Below are 25,515 nucleotides of genomic sequence, written 5' to 3'. Positions count from 1 at the left end.
CAATCAAGACCAATCCGGATGGCCTAGTGGTTATGGCGTACACCTCATGAACGAAAGGTCCAAGGTTGGTAACCGGTACCTCTTTCCGAAGCGGCCGGATGGTTAGCCGCCAGCTAGTTGAATATAGGGTACAAGAGTGTCCAATAAGCCAATACTGGCTGGCCCTTCAATCAGCGGCAATACGATAGAAAACAAACCTTTTTAAAGTGTACACACTAACCAATGAACATGACAACTTCTTCTTTGGATCCCGGACATCATGGAGAGTCAAGAAATAAGAATACATTGATTTCACCTTGAATATTTTATTATAAAACCACTTGTTCATACAAATGAATATCTTCATTTTGACCACAAACTGGACGCAGGATGCATTGACCAATATTTTAATGCACGAAGCAGAATTGATCTTTTGATCATCCAGATCACTGTCCTTTTATACTTTTATAGTGTAAATTGTAATATCCCTGAATAAATTCATATACTGCAATTGAAAAGTCCGTTAATGAGTGTCACAACACTATCCAAAGTTTATCAGCACGAATCCTAACTTGAGTCTTCATCCGGGATATTTTTCATCAACTCTTGATATTCACTGTATTTGATTTTCTGTGGGATGATATCTGAAAAATTTGAAGAAATGTTTGTTTCATGGTCAACTGAAGATGAATCAGTGCTTGGTACAGACTCCTTGCCGTGGGCACATCCATCCTTCAAAGCAGATATAATATTCAAGCATATTCTCTCGCCAGGAGAGTCAATTCAGCAGGGACAGAACGACGTCATCAATTATCGAAGTTCTGGTCATATGCAAGGAGCATGGAGCAAATCAATGTAGGAACCCGTGTACGTGTATATGACAAAATTCTATCATATCAAGTGCTTTACATATCATAGAGCTTCCACCTGAAGGTGAGCTTGTGGGTAATGTTGATTGTCATGGTAAAATCAATGTACATTACCTTCTTTAGTCTTGTGTAAGATTAAATTAGCACACCCACCTTGTAAAAACTGTAGTGTTTCATCTGTGAAGACGATATTTGCAAGATCATTGTATTCAATGTCCTTTTTGTTTTCAGCATTTTTCATAGTCAGCAATGCCAGATCTTGAACAAATAACTCCTGAAACATGTGAAAAGAATGTGAAAATAATGGAAAACAAGGACAATGAAAGAATAGCTGATAAAGTGATATCGCAGCAGTCGTACTTCAGTTCAGAATCAGAGCCAAAACAAACCTAAATATAGGAACTAACAAACAAACGGACACATTGAATGCGATGACGTGGTATTTTGCTTGCTGCTGCTTTGTAATGTAGTGGCTCTCAAGACTCAACAGCTTCCGACATATATGAATGTACACAAGTTCAGATTAACGGACGTCAAAGAAAGTTAGATTACGCAGGCGAGAGTATGGATCCTTGTGAAATACTCACCGTAGCCTTTGCTATAAGCATTAGAGATTCGTTGCCAATATTTGAAACATCGGGAGAACTTTTCATTATGGTTTTAATTCGTGATAATGGGAGCAAAATCGGTGCTTTGTTTGATTTGTCCGCCATTGTTTTTTGTCGTTTTTGATAAACTGTCGCTGACTTATTCCATGCAAGCCGGAGAGCCGAAGACAATGGGACCGCGTCGCCCTGCAGGGAAAACGAAGGTTGTGACAAATCCTTTGTCCGCCAAGCATGGGCTTGGAAGATTTGGCTCGGTTTTGTTTGGTTGTGCCTGACATGGAGCTAGATTATTGCCCAGCTTGAAAGTCTCTGGTTGTAATCCTATAATATTGATTATGGTGCACGAGTGTTTCGCAATCCATCTTAATTTCTAGACGTGGAACGAGATGGAAGGAAAAACCCGGGGGGGGGGGTCATTCTCCATTACAACTGCAGAGCATCCTTGTACTCCGACTTTTCAATAGAACCTCTCCAGCTGGTCACAGCCATATGAAATCCCCACCCCCTTTTGCTGGCAAGCTTTTCATTTCCACTCCCTCCAGCTGGTGGTAAGTCATCATTGCCACCCTCCCGCCCGGTTCCACCCCCCTTACAGCTGAAATTCGGTGCATCGGCACAATTTCGGCAACTGCCGCGATTCACCCCTCGCGAGTCGGGCGCCATTGTTCCTCTGAATGGGCCTCAAATACACCTGATATACGTTGGGGATTTATTCTACGACACTAATCAACTAGAAAAGAGCTCACAGCAAGTATAGGTTTTATCTGGGGTTTCCCGCCTGGTGGATGACATCACAGCAGACGATGGAACCATGTTGGCTGGTCATTTCACGCTCCGCACAGGGGTTGTAATTATGCCCAGCAGCGAAAGGGTTAAGAATCGCTGCAGGGAGTCTGCTTTACTCATCCTCAAGGCCAATTGTAAATAGAAGATTCAGACTGGAACCAAATTGTCTTCCAAAAGACTTCAAAAGAGTAATACATAAAATTTCATTAATTTATTATTATCTATTTTTCATCTATAAACCTGAATCTAAATATCAAAATTTCTTCATTTCATCTTACAAGACAATTCATAGAAGTTTCACTAACTTACATAATTTTACAACTGACACATACATATAATCGGGCTATCACAGTTTTTGATTGGTAGCACCTGAAAAACAAGATGGCAGCACTGCACTTAACTCAATGCAGACCTAGTCCCCAATAATGCCAGCTACTTCACATTGAAACTTTTCCTGAGCCAAGCTGGGATCCAGGTCACCCGGTCTGTAACGGTTGCGGGGATAGGGTACGGTACACTGCCAAAACCCTGCAAGTAGCAAAGGGTTTAACGTGGTGGACACTGTTGAGGATGACATCACGATTCAAGATCGCTGAAGCAGAATCCTTGCCTGATTCCGGTTGCACTCGACACCCCTCAGCCTTGCCACTACAGCCCTGCCTCTACAGCCCAGCCGAGACTTTCCATTTCCACTTGATGTCCTCTACACTCCCCATAGCACTCTCCATTTCAGATTTCGCCAAATCGAACACTGCCTTCACTGCCTCGAGATCACCCTCATGATCTGAAAGTGAACAATGACCTGTTTAAAGCTAAAAGAAAAGGCTAGGAATACTTGGCAAGCCGCTCTCCGAACTGGCATCATTTTTTGATCTGTTTTGAGAGCTGCTTGACGAAAAGGACTGAAATATCAACCAAGTCTGGCAAACCCTTCTTCAGGTGAAACGTCAAGCAAGAAGTAACTGTAGTTCGTGAATTTTTGTTCAAAACTCCCAATCTCACACTGGTCTGTCACCATTTGTACCTCTGGAAACTTACCAACTCTATCCTCTCTGGACAACTTCCCGAGGTGCAGCATCACATTCCCTGCAGCAGCGAAATGGAGGCTTTCTGGTGTCTCCTGAAACCAAAGCAAGATAATGTCACCCCACAACGAGTCTTACAACAGATGAAGTGGAACACCTCTATGGACCCTTTTGCTACTGCAGGGTTTCTGAAGTGTATCATATCCCTGGGCCACACCCGGACTAGATCAGAGGGTCTTGATCCCAACTTGGCTTAGGAAAAGCTTCATAATAAAGTAGCAAGCATGCCGAATCTTAGGGACAAGGTGTGCATTGAGGTGAATGCAGTGCTGCTATCTCGTTTTTTCAGGTATAACCAACAAAAGACTTAGGGACTGTGGCTGACAGAGCTTGGGGAAAATTTGGCAGTGTGGATTACTGTGGGCCAGTAGTACCCATAGCACGAACCCAGTACATGCATATACTGGGTGGCTAGCAAGAGAGTTCAGGACACCCTCTGGATTGACAAGAGCTGTACTTGATAAAGGGGTGTCCTGATTAGAGAGGTCAAATTGAATGGAAACAACTAATGTAGATGTAGGTCTGGTAGGCCTCTGCTGCCTTTCGGCATAATCCATGCATGCCACAAAAGCCGTTTTTAAAAAACTTACTGCATAAACTATCTTGACAATATCCATCGCACTCATCCATTTCCCAGCATGCTCTTTCAGGACGGCCACTATCTGGTTTTCCCGTAGTAACCTATGGTTAATGTATTCCGTACACTTTTCTACACCGTTTGTGACGACGGGCCCATGGCCTGGGTAAATACACACAGGGTTGAACTTGCGAATCTTGTCTAAGGAATTCATGTAGTCATAGAGATCTTCGAACACCTGGAAGTATTAATAAGTAAATAGACTAAAGTTGCACTGCCCATCACAGTGAGCATTTAAAACAATTTACAAACTCCTAGGAGTGAAATCAGCTCGCATATGGCGACAATGGGCCGGACCCACTTATGTTTGTTTGGCTGGCTGTTCCCGCAAAGAACCAAAGGTTTCGTCGAGGCTGCCATTTACATCGTATAACATCGCAAGATTGTTATTTCGTCACAACGACTTCTGTTGCAGTGAGGTGCGTCATTTTCGCGAATGCCCGACCATTCTGGCATCTCCATGACGTCCTTCTTGGGTTTTACAGGGTAAAACATAATTTTTGTCAACATAGCCCACACATGTTTTTGGCGCCAAGACCTGTGATCATTTTTAGACCCATCAGACCGACACTCATCCTTTATGTCATTAACCTATCTCATATTGAGCCTCAAACTTATTGTGAAGAGCCAGGAAAGTTAGTTTTCTTAAAAGCCACCCGGATCATCCAGAAATACAATCCTGCGTTGTCCCTGTGATCGAAACCGGGCCCTATAGCAGAGCAGCCCGCAGCGTTAACCACTGGGCAATGATGCTCCCCAGAGTACAGTGGAGTACTTTTGTTTTGTCAAAAATCACCAACTTTTACAATCCTCGATAGGAAAATATAAAAATAGAAAGACGATAAGCAACTCACACATGTACCCTCTCCCAGGATACAATCCCCTGAAAATATAGCATTTTCTTCCTCTAACAGCAGAGCTGCGTGGTCCTCAGCATGGCCAGGGGTATGAAAGAGTCTGAAATAAGAGACGAGGAAATAATCACCACCATCTTCGAGCCGGGAGGCATGATCTTTAGAACTGACAATTTGGATATGGACCAGTCACGTTTCTTGGGACACTCTACTCACTTCAATGAAGCACCTTCAGTTTTAAATGTATGATTATCCTCGATGAAGTTATATTTTGCATTTGGTCCAATGTTGAAGTCTGGAACACGCTTCCTTTTGATTTTTGAAACTGGTGTGTCGTCTGAAATAGAAACAAGAGAAATGGAATATTAACAACCTGAGCATTACAAACTAGTTGGTCGCATTTCCTAAATACATTCAATCGAAGTTGGCTCCTAAGTGTTGTGAAGAGCCAGGAATTTTAGTTCCTTCAAAGCCACGCCAGTTCATCTAAAAATACCGATCGAAATAAGATCGAGCCCACGCCCTATTGCATGGTAGCCAGCAGTGTTAACCACTAGGCTTTGAGGCTTCTCTCAAAATGACACTATAATGCCAATGTCCTTACCAAGGGCCAGCTCCTTAAAGATGTCAGGCACTGCCCCAACATGATCCAGATGCCAATGTGTCACTATGATCTCCTGTATGCCCAGGTTGTGCTCCTTCAAAACTTTGGCGAGAGTCTTGCTGTATTCAGGGATGTCAGGATCACTGGTGTCAATCAAGATTCTCCTGCAAATGGAATTACAGTAGAACCTCTCTATTAAGCACACCCTTGGGACTGACAAGTGCTGTCATTATTAGAGAGGTGTCCATATTAGAGAGGTCAAATTGAATGGAAACAATCAATTTGGGACCAAAATTAGTGTCGTTGACAGAGACATTGTTCTTAAAAGAGAGGTGTCCGCTAAGGAAGACTCCACTGTATATAAATTTTTCTGTCCCTCGTAAAGCATAATTTCAAAATCCTGCAGTAGATTTGTTTTTGCACTGGTCCGCTGAAGACTTAGTTGATGTTGCTCTCCTGACTTATACAGAAATTGGAGGCAATTTTACTCTGTCACTCTGATATGAACAACAGTAATTTACTCTGGTTCCTTATCACTTGGGGGGGGGGACAACAAAGTGTCACAGAGGCCAATGGCATTATCTCGGCTTTGGCCTTCTGAAGTGTTCTGTGTGTTTTGTTTGGGCTCTGATTCGTCTTTGTCGAAAAGGCCTTCAGTGGTGTGTTATTGATACGATACCCAGTGCGAAGGTCGCAATGTGTAGATCACGTGTAATACTATGCAAAACATCGAAAGACAAGTGCGTCACTGGCGCACAACTCGCTGTTGTGACGCGAAGCAGGGTCGACTTGGACTGTACACTGTCTCAGCCAGATCCTGAACTCAACAACAGTGACCGAGAGTTGGTATGTTCCATCATCGGACAAAACAACACATCCGATAAATCGATTTTGCGAAATCTGCGTGCAAATCGCAAATTCGTTTTACGAAAAAACGGCTCAGGCGCAAAGACCACGAAATGAATATATAATTCTCACCTTTTACCTGTTCCAACCAGATATGAATTGGTTCCCTGCAACCTGAAACTACCAGGATTGCAGCCTAATATCCGCAAAACGCGAGAAGAAAGCTGCTCGATTTTTGGAAGTACAGTTGCCATATTTAGTGTCAAAGTTCAAGGTGAAGGTCATCTATAATAGAAATGGGCGTGGCACCACGTGTTTGTGCGCGCACAGGCGCATGAAGATCAAAACTCCAGGTTTGCTGACACCACTCACAAAATAATATTATGGGTTCTTTGCTCATTACAATTAGTGACCTCAAAACAAACGTTATCTTTACCAACACAGCTGAAGTACCCATATTTTATTTTAAAGGGACACCGTATAGGCAGCAGCTAGGTAGGGAAGATAAAGTTATACCAAGTCGCTAATAGGGGTCTCTACCATATCAAAGTACGTCAAAACTATTCACGCTCGTACGAGGAATATATTCGGTGGTGAATCAAACATGACCCTGTCTGCTTACTGGGTACATTAGTCACCCGAAGATGGCCAAGTTAACCCCCCTGCTTCTGCCTATAGTCCCCCTTAGATAAAGCCTCAGAAGACGCACGTGGCATGCAGAAGGGGGGGGGGGGCATGGTCTTATGGTCCTGCGGGGGGGGGGGCAATTCTCGTACATCTCGTACACGTCATTTATTCTGTATGTCGGCAACATTTTTATAAACCCAAACGTTCAATTGAACCTTTTACCCCAGAACGGTTTACCCACTTGAAATGATACCGGGAAATGATATTGCTCCCACCGGCACGAGACACTTCAATTTTTTTCACGGTTTCTAAGTAAGTTTCTAATTAGGCTAGGGCCAGGAATTCTTAATTCTTCCCTGAGGAAGGCTTAAGGATCAGTGATTAGGACAAGATTTATTTTGAGAGACAAGTAGACGTTGACACATGATTTGTAAACATATCACAGTTTATTCAGCATTGAAAATATAGTGTTACATAAAGTGCGTATTTCTAACAATGAAGAAGACAAAAATAATATAAATATATGTTGATAGAGCCCAACATTAAAATTTGGCATCATAGTTTGATATGTACCCCCCCCCCCCCCGGCCCCCTTCCCTCCACTCCACTTCCTCCAGTAGGCTGATTGCACAACCAACCAACAAAAGAGTACACATGTATATAAATCCCAAGGAACTTATCACAGATTCACATAACTTTGTTAGAAAGACACTGCATGATTTTATCCTGGTTGCCATCCAGACGAGACGACAAGCACATTGGACATACTATGCCAATCATTGCAGAATGTTGGCTTCGAAAAAGATTCATCACAAGACCGCCACCCCATATCCCTGCACAAAATGGCGCTATACCCGAAGGCGACAGCAGAAACCCCGGCTCTAGTCTATTTGCTCTTTATTGTCAATTGTCAGGACCCTCGGCCTGGCCTCAGGAGGGACGACCTCCTTGATCTGCAATCACTGAAATTTCACTAAGAAATTTCTTTCAGTTCTTCAGATCCAATCGATTTTAGTGAGACATTCGTGGAATGTCTGGAAAGCGTCATGTTAGTTCTTTCCCTTGTCACTGGTGGCTCTGGTTTGGCCTCCAAGGCCTTCTCCAGATTCAAAATTTCAAACACGAACAGTTTTCCTGTCAGGCTCTTGTCACCCCTAGCAACGACCCGCTTGTTGTCCTTGGTGATCCGGATATCGAAGACGTCTATGTGCACCATGAACTTCGACAGCACCTCTCCCGTCTCAAACTTCCATAGGCGGATGGAGCCGTCACGTGATCCCGAAATAACCAATGAGGTATCGCTTGATACGTCAGCGCACCATACCTAGAATGCAAAGGCATGGTTGAATGAGTTCATGCTGAAATGCACAACATTTGTATCTGGAGGCCATCTGACTAACCAGAAGACTTAGCGGATCATTGATAGACAGATTGTTTACCGGGCGTTGGATTAATGTACGTAGAGGCAGAGTCTTGAAAGACTTTAGTAGGAGGTAGATCGTCAAAAGTGAGTGATGTAAAACAGCTCAAGGGCATTGGCAGGTATGCTCGAAAAACACGAGGACGCATACCCTCAACCATCTGTGGTGTCCTGGCTCGGGTGTCCCTCAGAGACTGCTACAGGGTGCAGCAAATGCTGAGGAGGGGCACCACCCCCAGTTTGTCTTCGGCCCAGGCCACGGTACGGCGGAAATGTGTTGTTGTTGTGTGCGAGGGTGCCAATATTGTGTTGATGTTGCAAATATTAAACCATAGAAAACGACTAAATTAAAGCCTCCGTGTCCGTTCTTATAATAGAAGTAAGACAGGCCACAAGGTATTTCAGTGGTGACAGCATTGAGAATGAAATAAAAGTATATCAACGAATCAAAATTAAGTTTTGACACCGTAAAGCGCTGTGGCTTGTGTCGTCGCTCGACCTCCGTGGCAGTAAAGAGGCAGGGCGTGGCAGTTCGTGTAGGTACGGGACTTCGTACAATTGTTTTATACGTCGAGTACACGCGTTGTATGAGCTCTCGTGCCGTATGTTGTGTGGTAATAAGGCCTAATCATGATGTGCTGGCAAACCACTACAAGCAGGCATCGATGCTGAGCGTATTTTAGTGAAATAGCCGCCGAAAATTGCGGGGAGTAGAGTGGACTGCCGTCACGTGACCCGAGTCGGCTGTAATATACGGTGGCCGGTACGAGTACATATGGGCTTTGTTCGAACTGCACGTGGCCTATGCATAATATAACATATAAGTGAGTTCGGTACACTGGTTATCTGTATTTATTGGAGTGTTAACTGACATACTGACATATATGTAGTATAAATGTCAAGTTTGGTGCAGTATTTGGAAGAAAAAAAAAAGTACATGTATTGCAACAAAGATCGTGTGTTAAATTGCTTTCACTGGCGTGTCCAGGCTGTGCGTTGTGCATTATTCAGTCTGTATTATATCTCTGTGAAAAGCAACTATGGGAACTCCAGTTGGAGTTGGAAGGGGGGGGGGGCTGCAAACCCAAGACAGCTTGTAACTCCAAAACCCGGTGGAATCCCAACCACTAGTGGGGGTGCAGCAGCCATGACTGGTGATGCCATGTCGCAATTTCTAGATACTTTCACGGCAATGATGAAGACCCGTCTGGAACCTGAACCAAGTGCAGATGCTACTGGGAGTGGTACCTCTGTGAATGTAACGATACAGGCACCCAAGAACTATCAACTCAATCAGAACTTTCGAATACTAGTATGGCTGGAAAGATTTGATAATTTTGTAAAATTGGCCAAGATACCAGCAACACAGCGGCATGAACAACTTATGTCGAGACTTGAGCATCAAGCCTATGTTGCTGTGAACAATATACACCTGACAGCTTGTCTTACGAGGAGTTCTGCGGCCAGTTCATAAAAACGCTTCCACAATACTTCAAGGGGGGGATTATAAGCTGCAGATGAGGGCACGTGTGCAATGCACAACATAGACTTATGAGGCATTTTCAGATGCGCTACAAGAGCTAGCCCTGAATGTATATCCCAACAGTGGATTCGAATGGCAGCAGGAAATGGCTCTTGACCAGTTTCTGCTGGGGGTATCAGCAGTGGATGCCGTGAAGCAGCAGCTTCCTATGAGCTCACCAATAAGCCTGAACGAAGCCATTCGCAAGGTGAGGCAATTGGAGGCAGCCCAGCTGGTGATGAAACCAGGTGCAAGTGAGGCAAGTAAACAGGATGCTGGAAAGTCAAACGTTGAGAGTGCTGTGCCAAAACCTGAAGCCTCGGAAATGTCGAGAAATTGGCAGTCCATGTCATCTACGACCTGATACGAGACAATAATACACGGAATCATCAGACTGAGAGGCAGTTGGACACTAACCGCCGAGCTTATGTAAATTGTGCGAGGGGAGGAGGATACGACTGGCTCTGGATTTTTGTGGATGAACCTCAACACGATTGAGAAATCATTAACACTTACCTCGTCTTCGTGTCCCACAAGCCTCCTCAAGAACGAATTGCACACGAAGTCCCAGAGTGTGATGGTTTTGTCTTTGGAAGCTACCACCAGATGGCGCTCGTTGGATGTCAAACGGATGTCCATGATCTTCGCAGAATGTGGTGCGTTGTGACTTCTTTTGTCGCTGTCCCAGTATTTGAGGTAATTCATTCCGACAATGTTGTCTTTGCCTAAAAAGGAAGAATTCTTTTACGTTGATGATAGAATGAACTTGATATAATAGGAAGACCCAAGAAAGCCGCATCCTCTGAAATACATCCTGAGGGTATATAGTCCACCCTCAAACCGACAGAAAGGCTTGCGATGATCCAGTGGATGATCACAAACGTATATCAAGTGCAAGCCTTCTAAATGATGACAATGAACTAACAAACAACTAATGAACACATCTTATCTCCCGCCCAATGACAAACCTTCTTCTGTCAGAGTTCTCAGGATGTGAAAGTAAAAGCCATTCCAAATCAAGATTTCGCCTTTACTAGTTCCGGTGATGATCTCGTAGTTTCTCGTCAAAACATGAAGTTGGTCGGCCATCTTGGCTCCTGTGCAAGCAACTCTCAAAGCAGGCGAACTCTTATCCAAGAGATTCACGGTATGGATGTAGGTGTTAGAATTCCCGTCTTCAGAGCTAGTGATGGCGATCTTCCCATCTGGGGCAACCTCGGCCGCATGCATTTTAAGTGAAATACTTAGTGGGTCCAGGAAGCCCAGATTGTGTTGGTCATCCACCACGTGTCGAAGCATCCGTTTCTCCACGAGGTCAAAGCAGGAAAGTGCAATGACTGAAAGAGAATTTGCAAATACATGTATCTGTAGTTAGATTTTCGAAACAATGACAGGATGTGTCATTTGCCTCATTTGCAGGACGTCAATTGATGATACCCCAGTGACGTCCTCATGCCATTTTCATCATGGAAGCAAGCTATGGATCAAAGATCGGGAGGAAAGTAAAGTCCCGATGACAATGCAAGGTGGAGAAAGCAAAACATTTGTGAGGTGTTCAGGCCAGGGTTACTGCAGACTCATGGGTCTTACCGAAGGAGAATCATCTTACGCCTTTTCTACTACCATTACAAGCTTTCAAAAGACTTTCTGAACTGCTTCCAGCACTTTTAATTGTTTAGTTCATTAACTTACTGTCAGATGATTTTGCAAGAGAACATAGTAAAGACAGTTTACCTGGTCCAATTGCGGCTGTGTTTCCTATCCAAGCTGTCATGGAGTCCTTGCTCACACTGAACGCAGCCATGTAGATTTCTTCTGGAGAGTCGAGATCGAGTGCTTCTCCTGTTTGGAAGTCCCACATCTGTCAGGAAGGAACAAGAAGAAGATTTATGCGGGAGGAATATGGTGTTGCCATACTATGTCATCCCCGTCTCACAGAAGACCATTTGAGGTCTAGCGAACAGTCCAGATGGCAATGCAAGGTGGGGAAAGCAAAACATTTGTGAGGTGTTCAGCACAGGATTACTGCAGACTCATGGATCTTACCGAAGGAGAATCATCTTGGCCTTGAAAGTCTAAAGAAAAGGGGTGAAACTTTAAAAATGGGCAGAATATGAAGAAGAAGTGTTATGATGTTATCTCTGCCACAGTGCCAACCACGTGAGGAGCAATTGCTGGATTGTGGGAAAAGGTAGATCCGTGGTCACCTGGAGAAAGTTGAACAAAGTGGAATTTAAAGGGATAGACAAAATTGGGTTTTGTGTTATCACTGCCACAGGAATGGCCATACAGCAGTTTCAAAATGGAAGAGATGACTTAGAAGTGTTCAGCGAACAAAACTAATCACATGACTCTGCTGAAAGTATCAGGAACAACGATGAAACTTAAAGGATGAAGCGTAAATGTTATCTTTGCCACAGTGGTAACTACATGAAGAGCAGTGGATGTACTGTGGAAGAAGGTAGATAAGTCGTCAGTTGGAGCAGAGTCTTTCTTGAAAGACTCTGGTTGCAAAAACTGACAAAGCGTAGCTTTACCGAGGCGTACTGTCGATGTCGTTAGTTTTGATCAAAGACTGTTTGTGGTGACTCTGTTTCCTCCAGGATAGCATGTGGGTACAGACCTGTTTTGAACATACCAGCACATCTAGTTTTAAGAAGTAACATCTGCCGCACAGCGTATAGGATAAGCAGGTTCTTCAAGATCACTCACCTTCAGGACATAAACTGTCCCGTATTCATTCACCAACTCCTGCATCCCCACCACTGCTGTATCCATTACACACGGCTTGATGTCCTTGATTGTTGCCATTGCCTTGATCTCCCTCACTAACAATCCTGTCTTGACGTCCCAGATCTTTGGTCTCGAATTTGAAGACGTTGTGATAATGTGATCACCCTCGGACGTCATTACCATCGACACCATGACATCGTCCACACTTGCTTCTGGGTAAATCTTCGTGAGTTTTGGTGGGATGGGAGACTTTGGAGGTTTAGGGGATGCATCCAGTGCTAACATCATGTCATCTGCCTCGAATTGGTCTTCTGCCTTCAGTTTCTGAATGGTGGGCGACTCAGCAGGCCTTGAGAACATGTTGGCGAGATCCCAGAGATCTGCTATCTTATTTTCGAAGATTGAGAACAAGTACATCTTGTGGTCGTACCTAAAACAAGAGGCAAGATTTAAAAATGAGACATGGAACATATTTCTTTGGACGACTGTAACACCAGATATGTTGTTCAAGGAGTTCTGTCCTTATGCAAGTTTAAGCCATACTCCCAAGTTTATGCGATATCTACTAGTTTAGTACTCAACTATGAGTGTAGCAAGTTTCAGCCACATTAGCGCTCCTAACAACGCCCGCCAATACTGCTATCAGCTGGATGGCAAATGAAAAATGATAGGGCGAGTGGATCTCGACACCCAGTCCAAACCGTAAGGAATGGAGATTGATTCTGTTATCAAACTCTTTAAAAAAAGAAGTTATGTTAGCACAGTAGGGTTCCAGATATCTCAAAGGAAAGTTTTAAAAGGCATATGAAATTACCTGACGCATGCAAGTGATGTCACTCTGTCCCTTAGTGCCTTGATCTCTTTCAAACAGTCACCAGAACTCAGGTGATATACCTTCATGACCCGTGGATTGTCAAACGCCGCACCCCCATATTCTCCGTCATCGGTGATCGCAACGCAGGTGCAGTTGGCCGCGAATACTGGAATCTCCTTCTCGAGTTTGCCTTGTGCGAGATCCCAGATCCTGAGCACGTCATCTTCTCCACCTGTCAACGCAAGCACAAAGTCGTCGTCAGTGGCCATCGAGGTCATCATTTTCAAACCATTCTGGATCGGAAGGTCGAACAGGATGTCACCAGTCTTCAGACAAGCAATCACGATTGTGTACACGGCACATGCGCAGATTAATCTTTCCTCCTCCATGAGATAGCACATTTGATCATTGATGAGTTTCGATGGAAGTGTTATGGACTTGAAAACCTCCAGCGTCTTGACAAACCAGACATTAATGATCAAGTCATCCTCTTCTCCGACTGTGACTATTTTCTTGTAATCGTATGTGTAAAACGACTGCTTGATTCTCCCGCTATGGACATTGGCGGACCTTCGTACTGATTCAAAAGTTGTGTCAACGATTGCAATACCACCCTTGTTCGTGCCCAGCAAGGCTGTTGCACCATCTTTTGTTACGTCAAGACAAGTGTAGCTGATGTCATCAGTGCTACTGCTGTCCTCATCCTCGTTTTCTATCTCAAACTCCTTTATGCTAGCACCAGATTTGAAGTTCCAAACCCTTAGACTGTTGCCTATCAGACTCATCATTCGCTGCTTATCTTCGGATATGAATGAGATAACATTCTGTCCCGGATCAGGGAGATTGTCCATGTGATGTGTGAACTCATTTGTTTCGATAGAATAAACGGACACCTTCCCATTCTCTCCTTTCATCGCAACTAAGCCCTCGTCCTCCAGTGCGTCGACAAACTTCACGCACCCTGGGATGGAGGTCAGCAGGATTTCCTTGGTACCTGGTAAACACGGATACAGAGGGAACAACTGTGCCTTATCCTGGTCTCGGATGTACTCCTCGCATTGGTTGTAAAGCTTTTCAAAACTTCCACGTGGTTTCAACCTACTGATGACCTCCATTGGCAAAAGTGCGGGGTCGCCTCCAATATTTGGACCAGCCTGTCTGAGAATATCATACAACTCTCTCGTGTCAGCATCCGATTTCAAATCCAACGCCATCCGCAGATCCTCTAGAACACCATTTATTGTGAAAGCTTCTATCTTCGTCATTAGCCACTTAAGGTTGTTGAAAAGATGTTCCTTAACTGCGTAAAGCTCGTCACCCATTTCAGGTGTTTTCAAAAGCATGTGGTATGGCAATGCAGCAAGCTTTCGGACATTCTTTGCCGTCAACGGCTGTGGTCGCACAAGTCTCTTGACGTTTTCTAATAGCTGAGGTGGGTTGTCAAATGCGATGTTCTTCACAACATCTGTCTCAGTTTGATACATTTCTGCCAGGTCTGCGTGAATGCGTTCTGCGTTGACACCAGGGAGAGCTGTAAGGTACACGGATGGGAAACTCTGGTGCATCCACGTCACCACCCTGATCCCATCGATGTATTTCTCCTTCAAGAAACTCTTCAACCCATGAAGAAACCTGGCTACGTAGAGTGGAGGAATGCGCAACACCTTGGTACTGGGTGGCGTGATCCCGTGGTAAACTTCCTGGAGCACTTCGTTGTTACAGGAGAGGACGTCTTCAAGCTCGACCTCTGTCAAACCGTGACTGGAAAGGGTGACGTATCCCGCTGCATACTTCGCCATAGCACTACCTAACGTCTTTTCCAGCTTGTTAAAGAACGCGATGAGGATGTCTTCTAGGGCATCACCGGCTTCAGGGAGATTAAACCCTGCTGGAGCCTCATATGACTTCCATGTCCTTGCCCTTTCTAACCATATCTAAAAGAGGAAGGAGACATATTTAAGACACATGTGACCAACTTGGAACACACCTCCATTATCAAAGAAAATACAAAGCATGCCTCATATATTTTTATACGATTTTACTAATACATGAATGTAACGACTGATTGGTAAAGTGGATAAGTTACAAGATTTGCACAAGCATTCGCTTGAAATAACACCACGTGTTGTTTGGAAGATCGAACTAAGTTATAAACTTGAGAGTTGATCAGACTGGGATGTCAAACAGGCATAATGGGTGCAAAAGCTAAAGTTCAAGGGGAAATGGAGATGTATGGCCAATAAAAGACCAATATTCTCGCTAAAGGTATGCACTGTAAGAGAGTTGGAAGACTGACCCTCTCTCTTCCCCCAAAACTGGCACAACTATTTCCTTACCTTCAAAAACAGGCCACTTGGTATCTTCTGGAACGTATCAATGAAGAAGTCCTTCTGGGTGTAAGTGAGCGCTCTGTGGTGGTCTTCCAGGAACTTATTCAATGTCTCCTCTGCCGTTATCTCTGACAAGGTATCATCCAACTTGATGAAACTCCCTTCAGAATTCAGAATATTTGCAAGGTCGGTCAGAATATCCTTGGATTGGCGACTGTTGACGCTGGTAACTATGGCAACTCGGTCATTCCCTGGTGTCGTGTTTGGGAACCATGAGAGCTTCTTTTCGTCTGGTTCATCTAGTTCGTCGATTCCGTCAATGACCAACATCAGTGGATTCCGGCAGGTCCGGGCAACGATGTCGAGGATCCATCGAAGTTGGACTCCGAGTTTGTAGCTGTTCCGACTAGGGTAATCTGGAGGTTTCTCAAGCCCATACACAGTTGTGATCTGGTCTATTATGCTCCGTAACAGGCTGATGGAGTTGCTGCTCTCGGATGAGATGTTTAGGAACCGCATGACCGTGACGCAATCAGGCCCCATCCAAAACCTCGCGTAATTCGCAACCTTCGCCAGGATGCACGTCTTTCCACATTCCTCCCCACCATAAACCACAACCGGTTTATTGGCAGTGTCTCTGTTGCCGAACAGCGCATGCCTCACTCGCAACACCGACTCATCATTTGAGACTGTCTCGTCCAAGATCCTGTTGCACATGCGCATATGACGCAAAGCCTCCTGATAAAGGGGCGTGGCCTCTTCCTGCATCGTCGTCTGCTCCTCGGCGCTGTCAATCATGCGTTTCACATCCTTCACAAACTTTGCTGTCAGTTCCTGTAAGTATTCTGTATCATTTTCAATCTCATCCTTCAACGTAGCTTTCGTTGTGAAACTCCCACAATTCTTCAGCCCAACTTTTTCGATGACGGCCATTTTCATTTTTGTTGTTCGATCTGCAGGGGAGAGGTCGGTGAAGGTTTTCTTTGTTGCCATGGTCTTGGAGGTGTGACCATGGGTCGTTCGAGTCCCATAGGTGTTGCCATACTCCGTACCACCATGCGTTCTGAAAAGAGAGAAATTCGCACTAATGAGTCAACAGACCCCTCTTAAATCGTATGAACGAACTTGTTTACAAGTCTAAGATCTTTTATGGTTTACGTCAACAATCAGGTCTTCTTTGAAGGCGTTTCAAGAATTCTTCGTGTGCTCTTTTGGTGGAAACTAAAGTCGCCCAAAAGAGACCTGGCGCCATACGGTGAAGGAGACGAAGCAGGTTGGTCTGACATGGGGAAATATTTGTAGGCAAGCTGTCGACCGAACCGGGTGGAACTGATGATTGAAGCCTTATGTGCCCTGTAGGCACGTGGACGAATATGTCAGTAAAGATTTGTTGCTAATCACAGGTCAACGAGTCTGACATCAGCCAATCAGATGCTCGAATCCCAAGCAGTCAACAACAATCGTTTCTTCTTAGAATCATTGGCTTTCCTGGTCATGGACACTAAGGAAAAATGGATCACTAAGAAACTCTAGCTTCTTTTGGCTCTTCTCGGGTAAAACAAAACTATCTTTGGACGTACTTGTCTGTCGTAGCATACACAACTGTCAACAGCTGTGGTGCAGTCCGTTCATAACATAGGCACTGTTCCAGAGCCTTGTCATAAGTTAAGATGGCTTGCTTAACGTCCATTTCCAATTCTGTAAGACAAATAAAGGAAGAGTTCAGGACAGTCGATTGGCAAGGATTCCGGACGACAATTAGGCGTCTGTCATCGTTTGACACTGACAGCCCAGTGCAGACTTGAAGTCGTGTAAGAGGATGACCTTTACGGATCTCGAAGGTGTTATCACAATGACAATTAACAGATCAGACACCAGAGGACATACTCCAGTGGGTCATACTTTTTTGTCGCAGGTTCTATGAGGGACCTACCCAAATCTTGGACTGACAACTTTGGGACCAGAGGATTAAGGCATGGGCAAGTGCTGCATCTGTAGAAACGATTATCCAAGGATCTAAGAGGAAATAACTAGATGACTGATTAAATGGGGGACAAAGGCTCGGTGTTGTATGACAGACAACCGGATAGCGATCGCTAAGAAAATGATGAAGAGGTTTGGGAAGCTATACCTGCACCAAATCATCTCACCTGTTCGAACAAACGTTTGTGCCTTCTCATCCTCCATAATGTTTCCCTCCACTGCACTCTTCAGGGTTTTCTTGAGCCGCTGGACGAGTTTCGGCTCCTGTTCCTCCCACTGGCTCAGGACGAGTGTCTTGATGTCCCCCATCACCTCACTAAGGTCTTCGTTCTCCTTGTTTATGCGAATATTGAGCACCGGCTGGAATTGGAATCAAGCTATACGAATTAAACACTCCGCTACTGATGCCATAAAGCTGGTCACCGAAGCCAGTTCTGTTCACGTTTTGGCTTCTGCTTTTCCCACTGATTAAAGATAAGAGTTTGATGGTCTCCCCCAACACCTCACCGAGATCATCCTTCTCTTTTTGAGTGAGAATGTTGATAAAAGACTGGAAATAAAAGCTTCTTTTCCCACTGGCACTAAATGGTTTTTATGTCCCCCAACACCTCACTGAGGTCTACATTCTCTTTGCCAATGCGAATGTTGAGCGAAGTTCAAGTTTGCGATCGTCCCCTTATAAAGTGCTTCACGAAAGATTCCCTTCTCCCTTCGGTACTTTCATCCAGAATATGAGGGTTATTTAAGGCGCTGCTAAAACCTTTATGAGAACAAAGAGTGAATGAAAAATGTTGGTTTTTATGCAAAATGGCTTCCTTGAGGACAGTGATTTCTCCAAAAGAACAAATGAAAAATCATTAAACTGCAATAAAAACTTCGCCAGAACGGAATGTAACCGGTGGCCTGCATCTGAAATTTGCAAGTCATATCCAAAACCACCTCGCAACACCTGTCAGTGAAAATAACTATCAGAGATCAACTCTAGTGTGATACTATTTATGTGGTGGAGCCTGGTGGGAAGAAGGTTCATCATCCTCCTGGCCACCTTAATCCCACGCCTAAGTTGTCCCTTTAACATTGGAACTCTGATAAGTTAGACGATGTGGCTTAAGAAGGAGCAACGCATATCAAACCTGTGACTTACTGTAAGGACTGCTCTTGGAGGTATATTGTTCTCATCTTTGGTGTAGCTGCCAACCACCTCGTCTTCAGGGTCGATGTTCTCTTTCTTGATGACTTGGTTGAGAGTTTCAAGGTCCACAGAATCCACAAACACGGGCATCAACTCCTTCCCAGACGTTTCACCAATCAGAAGCTGCAACAGAGAATGGATAATGGAATCACTGTGGATAATCGATGTTTCAGGCATTTTGATAGGTCATTGATTTTTGTTTCGCCTGACGGAACGGACCTGCCAGGCATCATCGTTGAAATATCGTATCATCATTGATTACATCAGCATCGATTTCCAAATTCTCGAAATGTTCAAAGTAGTCAAAACCCATTGACTTGACCATTCGTTGGAAAGGTCTCGCTGTGAACTTTCTGTTGGTACCATCGGTTCAACATTACAAAATAATAGGAGCCTACCCACCACATACGATGGCCCATGAGAGAGTCTCTGGCATTCGCTAATCTCGTATGCCACCAGCTCCGGTGAGCAGTTCTCAATCACTTCAAACCCTCCAACACCAAGGTGAAGGTCAACATATTTGAATTCCAGGCTCCTGTCGCTGCAGTAGGAGAGGAGTTCCGGATAGGCATGCTCAAACAAGTAGTTCCTTTCGTACTCCATATCTGGAAGAGTGGTAATATATTGAAATAGATCAGTCATATTGATCCCTGATTTGAAGTTTCCTCTAGATATGGTCTCGTCAGCTTGGAAACAAGCCTGGCAGCCAATCATAAGGCATTATTTTGATGAGATTTTCCCGGTTAGTTTTACCTTTAGAAGAAGACAAATCGCCCTCACCCAAAGTCATTGGGCGCTTCCGCCAATTCCTGACGCAAGATTGGATTGTAGCTACATTTTCAACCGGAGCAATCTACCACCCAAATATAAGGAGATCTTGCAAGGAGGCCGACGGTTGGTTTTACCAGGCTGGGGATGAGTATCTCGCAATGACTTCGAATCAATTCTTAAGTTTTAAGTCATGGTGGTGCCTTAAACACATCCATTGTCAACTTAGCAACGGTTACCAATAGTGAAGCTTGGAGTGTGGGTTACTCACCATCGTAAAGACCTGCTATGAACACCCTGACCATCCTGGAGGGCTCCTGTTCTGGGTTACAGTCGAGATTCCCCGTCAGGACTGACATGTAAATATCTTCTTCCCAGGTCACGATCTTCTTGTCTGCTGTCTTCGGAATTGCGGGAAGAACTGCGGATGAAATGAGTGTCATGTGATTGGTGTTGCTCCACTGATGTGAAGTGTAGCCTGGCAACGGGACAGTAAAGTTACATTTGGTGCTTAGCAACGGACTACTAAGTGTCACGTGATTTGTGTTACTTAGCAACAGAGAAAGATCAAGGGAATGTGATTAGTTTTGCCTGACAAAAAGTTACATTTGGTGCTTGGCAAAGGACTGTTGAAAGAAGTTTCAGGTGGTGTTGCTTATGGTGGGCAATGTCATGTGACCTAAGTGCGTTAACCTACCTTTATACGGACTGACCAATGATGTCCCAACTCTTGACCTTCCTGGTGTTCTGATCCCGATCCTTGTCCGCACAGACCGGGGCCTGTTCGCCTTGATCTTCGATGAAGAGTTTGGAAACTTTCTTATGATGGACTTGAGCGGTTTCATGGCGCCACTCCTGGAAAGTGTCTGCAGCGGAAAACACGAGATCTATAACAAGTTAATAAACACTAACATGGCGTTATGTTGAACTTAGCTTCGGATAAAACCGCGGAGTTTCGAGCAGTTGTCATCAAGGTCTTCCATTGCCAATTTAATTTTTGCCAAAGAACTGCAATAAAACAATGTGTACATCGCAAAGCCGGCCTCTGCTGGATCATCTTCGTTCTTTTCTAAAAATATCCGTCGGCCATTTCATGCCGAAGTCACCCACGCTGAGCGTCGCTCACTTCGGCCTGGCGCGAGACGAGGCACCAGTCCCAAAAAGGAACGCTTTTGCGCTAACTTGTGCCAGAAATCGAACACGCTATCACCACCATTGTTCACTCTCATTCTGCAGGCAGATCGAAGGATATTCTCTCTGCCAACGGTGTTTTTCATTTCACCATGTGGTCCTGGATGTGTCATCAGTAGGCGGCGACACCAGAGTATGATTACTTACCAGCTTTGCGTGTGGACGCCCAGACGCTCCGCTGAACAGAGTGGCCGCAACTGAAAAAGAAATCCACCTAGGCATTGCATAAAGAAATATGACACTCCCCTCCAAAAAATCCCCGGAGCAAAAAGCCAGTTAGACACGATTTAGTTTATTGGATTTCAAGTATCAGGAAGTAGATTATTTGTTCTAATACAGGATAAGCAAAGCCTCCGGGAAGATACCGACTCTGGGGGAAGGATTTAAAAAAATGTAATCACCTCTAATACTTTATTCTGCCCTGGCAATTAAAATGATCCAGGCGTAGCCCAATACACGGTCTAGTGTCTTTAAACAAAGTTCGCTCGCATCTAGGCCTAAATCCCGTTGTTCCCTGAGGGTTATCACTAGGGCAAATATTGATTACATCGACACCGACGAAAGTTTTCATCAGGTCGATGGGCCCAGGCCGGCAAGGGGAAATGAATGTATTGACATCATGCCAGGGTGGCCTAGCACAGACCCACACTTTCTAAAACACAGGCAACCATTCTTCCTCCCACTCTCCTTTTTATAAAGTAGATAGTAGATCACAGGCACGGGAAAATACCAGACTAATAGCGATAGATCAACCCAAATTATTTTATCTACAAATTGGCCCAGAATTATTGTATACATGGCGGTACGAATCTACCATGTCTACCTGTAGGTCCGTGGTAGTTTATCTGTAGGTTGGGTGTAAAGTGATTGGGTCGGATCGATCGGTAATTGGTTGATTACATATCTGCTATTTTCACACACCTGTGATGACATGCTGTAATGGCGGTTTGTGTTGGCAGAGATAATATCCCCTCTATCTGCTTGGAGAGTGTTTTCATGTTAACGGGCTAAAACCTTACCGATTTTGACCTCGGCCTCCCTGACACCATCGTCGACATCTTCCTCCGCTATTTCCCCCCTCTCCCTGACGATCTTTGGAATTGGCGGCGGGAGCGGAGACAGAATCGGCGCGAGCCCCGGAAATTGTTGACCATACTGCAACAAGAAAAACAACTCTGAAGCAATGCGGTTAATACCCTGACTTCGTTATCTGTAAAACGTCCTTGGGAGAATCTACGAAAGGGCTCAGTAAAAGCATCCTGGTAGTTCCTGTCGCACCAACTGAAACTTAGAGTAAAAATTGAAGTAAAACGAAACAATTGAATAGTTATTCTAGTGGTTAAAAATTCTTATTTCGATAGTTAAAACAAATAATTTCACGGTCTAATCCGTCAGAGTACAATAGGGCCGGACGTTTTTAACAGGGGGATCTTTTTACGTCTAGAACGGTCCCAATTTTCGGAGTGCAGCGGTGTAGCAAGCCAAACCTTGATATTTCATGCGGTCTGGCGCCTGAGACAACTTACCCGAAGCACTCGCTGTCGGTTTCCCGGTGAACTTGTGTACATTTTGATTATATCTGTTATTTCACCGTTCTAACCATCACATATCACGGAAAACTGAAAGAAATTGGTTTCTTTAAAAATCAAGGCAATACATTGTACATCGTAAGATATTTCAAAAATGAGGTCAACACGTAAGATTTTCTTCCATTATTTAGGTCAATACATGTAAGATTTTTCCAATCAAACCAATACATGTAAGATTTTCATTGATAAAGTCAATACATGTGAGATATAAATTAAATGACATGTACGTCAGGGCCGTAGGGTCGTCCTGGGCTGGGGGGGGGGGGGGGGGGTCAGGGGTTTTCTGACATTTGAGGGCCCTACACAGGCAATCGTGTCCATGCATGGATCATTGATGGGCCATGGATGGATCTATGATTATCACAAACCGGGACGCCATCATAGATTCTATGATGGCGCATGGTAGATCCACTGGCCTATGGACGTTCCATTGATTGGAGTTCCCCGGGAACATTTATAAAACAAGAGTGCCTCTACGCGATTTCCTCGCATCTGAGAGCATAATTGGACACTCTCGCCACGAAAGTGTAGTTCATTAGTTAAACTGCTTTCGGCCGAGTCAGCCCATTTGAGGGCAGACAGAGAAAGTGTTATGACCAAATTGATGGAAGAAAAACAATCATGCTTTTCTTACAAATAGAAGCGAAAAGTCACGAAGAGTCCAACTCTTTGCTCCAGGCATAGTTATCCCGCTAGAGCAGAAGGTGAAAACTTTCTCATTATGTTGACTGGCTTCTTTTGAAATCGTCTCTTAAAACGAACTGTGTACTAGTTTTAGGCATTCCTTGGATAATAAAAGACGTCCTGCTATGACTATAAGTATAATACTCGTAAATACTCTTTTAGGCCATTCATCTGCAGTTATTCGAATAGGCCTCAACCACTGTGATATATGTGATTTAGATATTTTCACCGGTTACGGTAGGATCCACGGGCATGACGGGATATTTAATTGGCTAGACTCATTCATGCATCGGTCTAACACGTATTAGGGCCTGGTGTAGCAGATTGACATGTCCTCGGATAGAATGTGGCGGGGTACGAAGGGTTCTATCATGAGCTTTAATAATCTCTATGCTATTATTGATGGCAACGGCATCTTTTGAACCCAAATCCTAATTCATCAGTATACAATAGGCCCGGACAGCTTTTCTAGGGGGACATTTTCTACTTCTACACCGGGTGTGAATCCGGGGTTGGGGGGGGGGGGGGGGGTGAAGTGAGTAGGGCGGACAGGTCCGAGGGACGTGCAAAGACTTAGTTCAAGATTAAGTCCTAAATTAAACCTAGATATTTCGTACCTTTAGGTAATAAGATTTTTCTCACTGAGGTACTTGTGTAGACTAGGCATAACATTTAATGTACTCATTTTACCTAAAACCCCTACAGAAGTTTTCGCATTTAAAGGCCTACGCCGTTCGTTTAGAATTTGAAATTTGAAATTGATTTTGAGATTATGTAAACGCACATTAAAAGCTTCAACATTGCTAATGTGCACACTGGTATAAGTATACACTGTATGTGTCACTCTTTTTCCCGTAAGACATGGCTCTTTACTGTCTACTGGCAAAGTTTATCTCTATACATCATATTAGTGCCACAAATATATACGCAGGCCTTTAACGTCACTGCTAAAATCGTTCGCCAAGAACTTATTAAGCCTCCCAGCAATGTGACCAGGTCAAATGCAACAAAACTGCCTATAGAATTTATTAGATTATATATTTCGGTTATTAGAATAAGGTTAAATATCCTTACGGGCTTTCGAGATAATAATCTTAAAGAAAATAAGACCCCCTCCAAAACGAGCCAAGTCGCCCGCTCCAAATTACACGATTGGGCGTCATTTTGGTAATATCAACTTTAAGTAAATGGACACTTGGACAATTTATAAGTCATGAATAGGAAATAAGAAAAGCAAAAGTATCCTTCTTAGCACTGACTTACTGAAAATACACTGCAATTTACGCAGTCTGCGGATGAGGGTCTGTCGGATGAGACTAAAAGCCGTCGTCCCCCTGTATCCAAGTGTCTATGCAGGGCAAGTAAAAGATCCAGGCCAATCAGGTGTACAGTGGCGTGGAATCCGTAAATTTCAATCAAGTTACGACAACGGCAATAATGATGATGTCGAAGATGATGATGATGTTTGACAAACAATTTATTCGCCAGCATCTTCAATTTACCATCCGAGATAGGCCTGAGCTCTCGTACCAGGACGACACAAACCTCGGTAAACCAGCAGAATAACCTGTGTGAGCTCATAAGTCAACGCACGTGCGTTATATAACGAGTTACAAAGCGTTACACCTACCTGTGAACAACTTCCGTAGCCAAACTTCCGCTGAAACCCTAACCCCTCCGCTGCCTTCGTGGGTCCAGGGGTTTAAGTTCGTCCAGAGCCCTAACACAAGGAAGATTTCTAGTCGAGACCTAGCCTCACACATAGATTTATGTACTGGCCATACATGAATATAGGTTGTCAACCAATGTCAAGCAAGATAACCATTCATTGACTATAGTTCATCTCGATATATATGGACATTACAAGGACATTCCAACAGCTGCTTGCCCCCTCCAAAATAGTCATTCTTGCATTTTTCACCAGCGTATAGGCCCATGCCTAACATTTATTCGCGTTGATTTTACGATTGCTAAAGAAGTATACACTTCAAAATATATTAGACAACATATACCCGATCTTATGCAAAGATTTGAGTGTGTAAATAGCATTTAAAGCAACGCTTTTAATACACTGCGTAGATCGAGGAGTCCTTAGCAACCAACATGGCCGCCATTCGCGGCGAACGAGGCCATGTGCTGGGCATTCAGCCAATGTTCCGTGTACACAAACAAATCGGATGTGTGTCGAGTATAATCGATGATAGGACAGTGCTTGTTTGTTAGGATTTTTCTGTTAAAGGCCTCGCCGTACGTGTTCATTGTGGCTCCTCCCAGCGACAGGCAAATAGGAATATACAGGTCACAATTAAATCTGCTATAGGATCCGTTTACATTCTGTATACATACATTTTCGTGATTTGAAAAAATAATCATTAATGGGATTTGCATCAAACT

At 44.2% G+C, this 25,515-nt stretch overlaps 3 protein-coding genes across 3 annotated transcripts; all 3 read right to left on the bottom strand.

Annotated features, from left to right (window-relative positions):
• Positions 1-298: 298 nt before the first annotated feature.
• LOC135503268 (chromatin accessibility complex protein 1-like) lies at positions 299-1,563 on the bottom strand. Its single transcript, XM_064796768.1, has 3 exons — positions 1,436-1,563; positions 1,002-1,122; positions 299-623 (listed from the first exon to the last, which is right to left on the bottom strand). Exons 1-3 carry the CDS (start codon positions 1,559-1,561, stop codon positions 547-549), a joined length of 324 nt encoding a protein of 107 aa, XP_064652838.1. The 5' UTR covers positions 1,562-1,563; the 3' UTR covers positions 299-546.
• An 877-nt stretch (positions 1,564-2,440) lies between these two features.
• On the bottom strand, positions 2,441-6,530 carry LOC135503001 (endoribonuclease LACTB2-like). Its single transcript, XM_064796252.1, has 7 exons — positions 6,401-6,530; positions 5,423-5,586; positions 5,035-5,155; positions 4,819-4,921; positions 3,918-4,142; positions 3,281-3,362; positions 2,441-3,026 (listed from the first exon to the last, which is right to left on the bottom strand). The coding sequence occupies exons 1-7, from the start codon at positions 6,520-6,522 to the stop codon at positions 2,905-2,907; spliced, it is 939 nt and encodes a 312-aa protein (XP_064652322.1). The 5' UTR covers positions 6,523-6,530; the 3' UTR covers positions 2,441-2,904.
• A 962-nt stretch (positions 6,531-7,492) lies between these two features.
• On the bottom strand, positions 7,493-25,005 carry LOC135502920 (NACHT and WD repeat domain-containing protein 2-like). Its single transcript, XM_064796118.1, has 17 exons — positions 24,752-25,005; positions 22,375-22,467; positions 21,868-22,003; positions 20,996-21,045; positions 20,355-20,523; positions 19,929-20,078; positions 19,292-19,494; positions 18,842-19,012; positions 17,865-18,057; positions 17,295-17,412; positions 15,721-16,777; positions 13,385-15,318; positions 12,550-13,000; positions 11,572-11,698; positions 10,806-11,174; positions 10,354-10,562; positions 7,493-8,219 (listed from the first exon to the last, which is right to left on the bottom strand). The coding sequence occupies exons 2-17, from the start codon at positions 22,414-22,416 to the stop codon at positions 7,869-7,871; spliced, it is 5,730 nt and encodes a 1,909-aa protein (XP_064652188.1). The 5' UTR covers positions 22,417-22,467; positions 24,752-25,005; the 3' UTR covers positions 7,493-7,868.
• Between the last annotated feature and the right edge of the window lie 510 nt (positions 25,006-25,515).

Source organism: Lineus longissimus, chromosome 19, assembly GCF_910592395.1.
Source record: "Lineus longissimus chromosome 19, tnLinLong1.2, whole genome shotgun sequence".
In the NCBI taxonomy this organism is placed as follows: domain Eukaryota; kingdom Metazoa; phylum Nemertea; class Pilidiophora; order Heteronemertea; family Lineidae; genus Lineus; species Lineus longissimus.
The sequence above is the reverse complement of the archived record's forward strand: the minus strand, read 5'-3'. Positions and strand labels throughout refer to the sequence as shown.

Excerpts from the sequence above, each read along its gene's own strand:
- LOC135503268 (XM_064796768.1), bottom strand. The coding sequence starts at position 1,561 with ATGGCGGACAAATCAAACAAAGCACCGATTTTGCTCCCATTATCACGA. Across the intron at positions 1,123-1,435 it reads TGCTTATAGCAAAGGCTACG|GAGTTATTTGTTCAAGATCT; the intron begins GTGAGTATTTCA and ends CACATGTTTCAG. Across the intron at positions 624-1,001 it reads AACACTACAGTTTTTACAAG|ATATCATCCCACAGAAAATC; the intron begins GTGGGTGTGCTA and ends CAAATTTTTCAG.
- LOC135503001 (XM_064796252.1), bottom strand. The coding sequence starts at position 6,522 with ATGGCAACTGTACTTCCAAAAATCGAGCAGCTTTCTTCTCGCGTTTTG. Across the intron at positions 4,922-5,034 it reads ACTGAAGGTGCTTCATTGAA|ACTCTTTCATACCCCTGGCC; the intron begins GTGAGTAGAGTG and ends CTCTTATTTCAG. Across the intron at positions 3,363-3,917 it reads TTGTCAAGATAGTTTATGCA|GAGACACCAGAAAGCCTCCA; the intron begins GTAAGTTTTTTA and ends CTTTGGTTTCAG.
- LOC135502920 (XM_064796118.1), bottom strand. The coding sequence starts at position 22,416 with ATGTACACAAGTTCACCGGGAAACCGACAGCGAGTGCTTCGG. Across the intron at positions 11,175-11,571 it reads CACAGCCGCAATTGGACCAG|TCATTGCACTTTCCTGCTTT; the intron begins GTAAACTGTCTT and ends ATTCTCTTTCAG. Across the intron at positions 8,220-10,353 it reads TTGTGGGACACGAAGACGAG|GTATGGTGCGCTGACGTATC; the intron begins GTAAGTGTTAAT and ends TTTGCATTCTAG.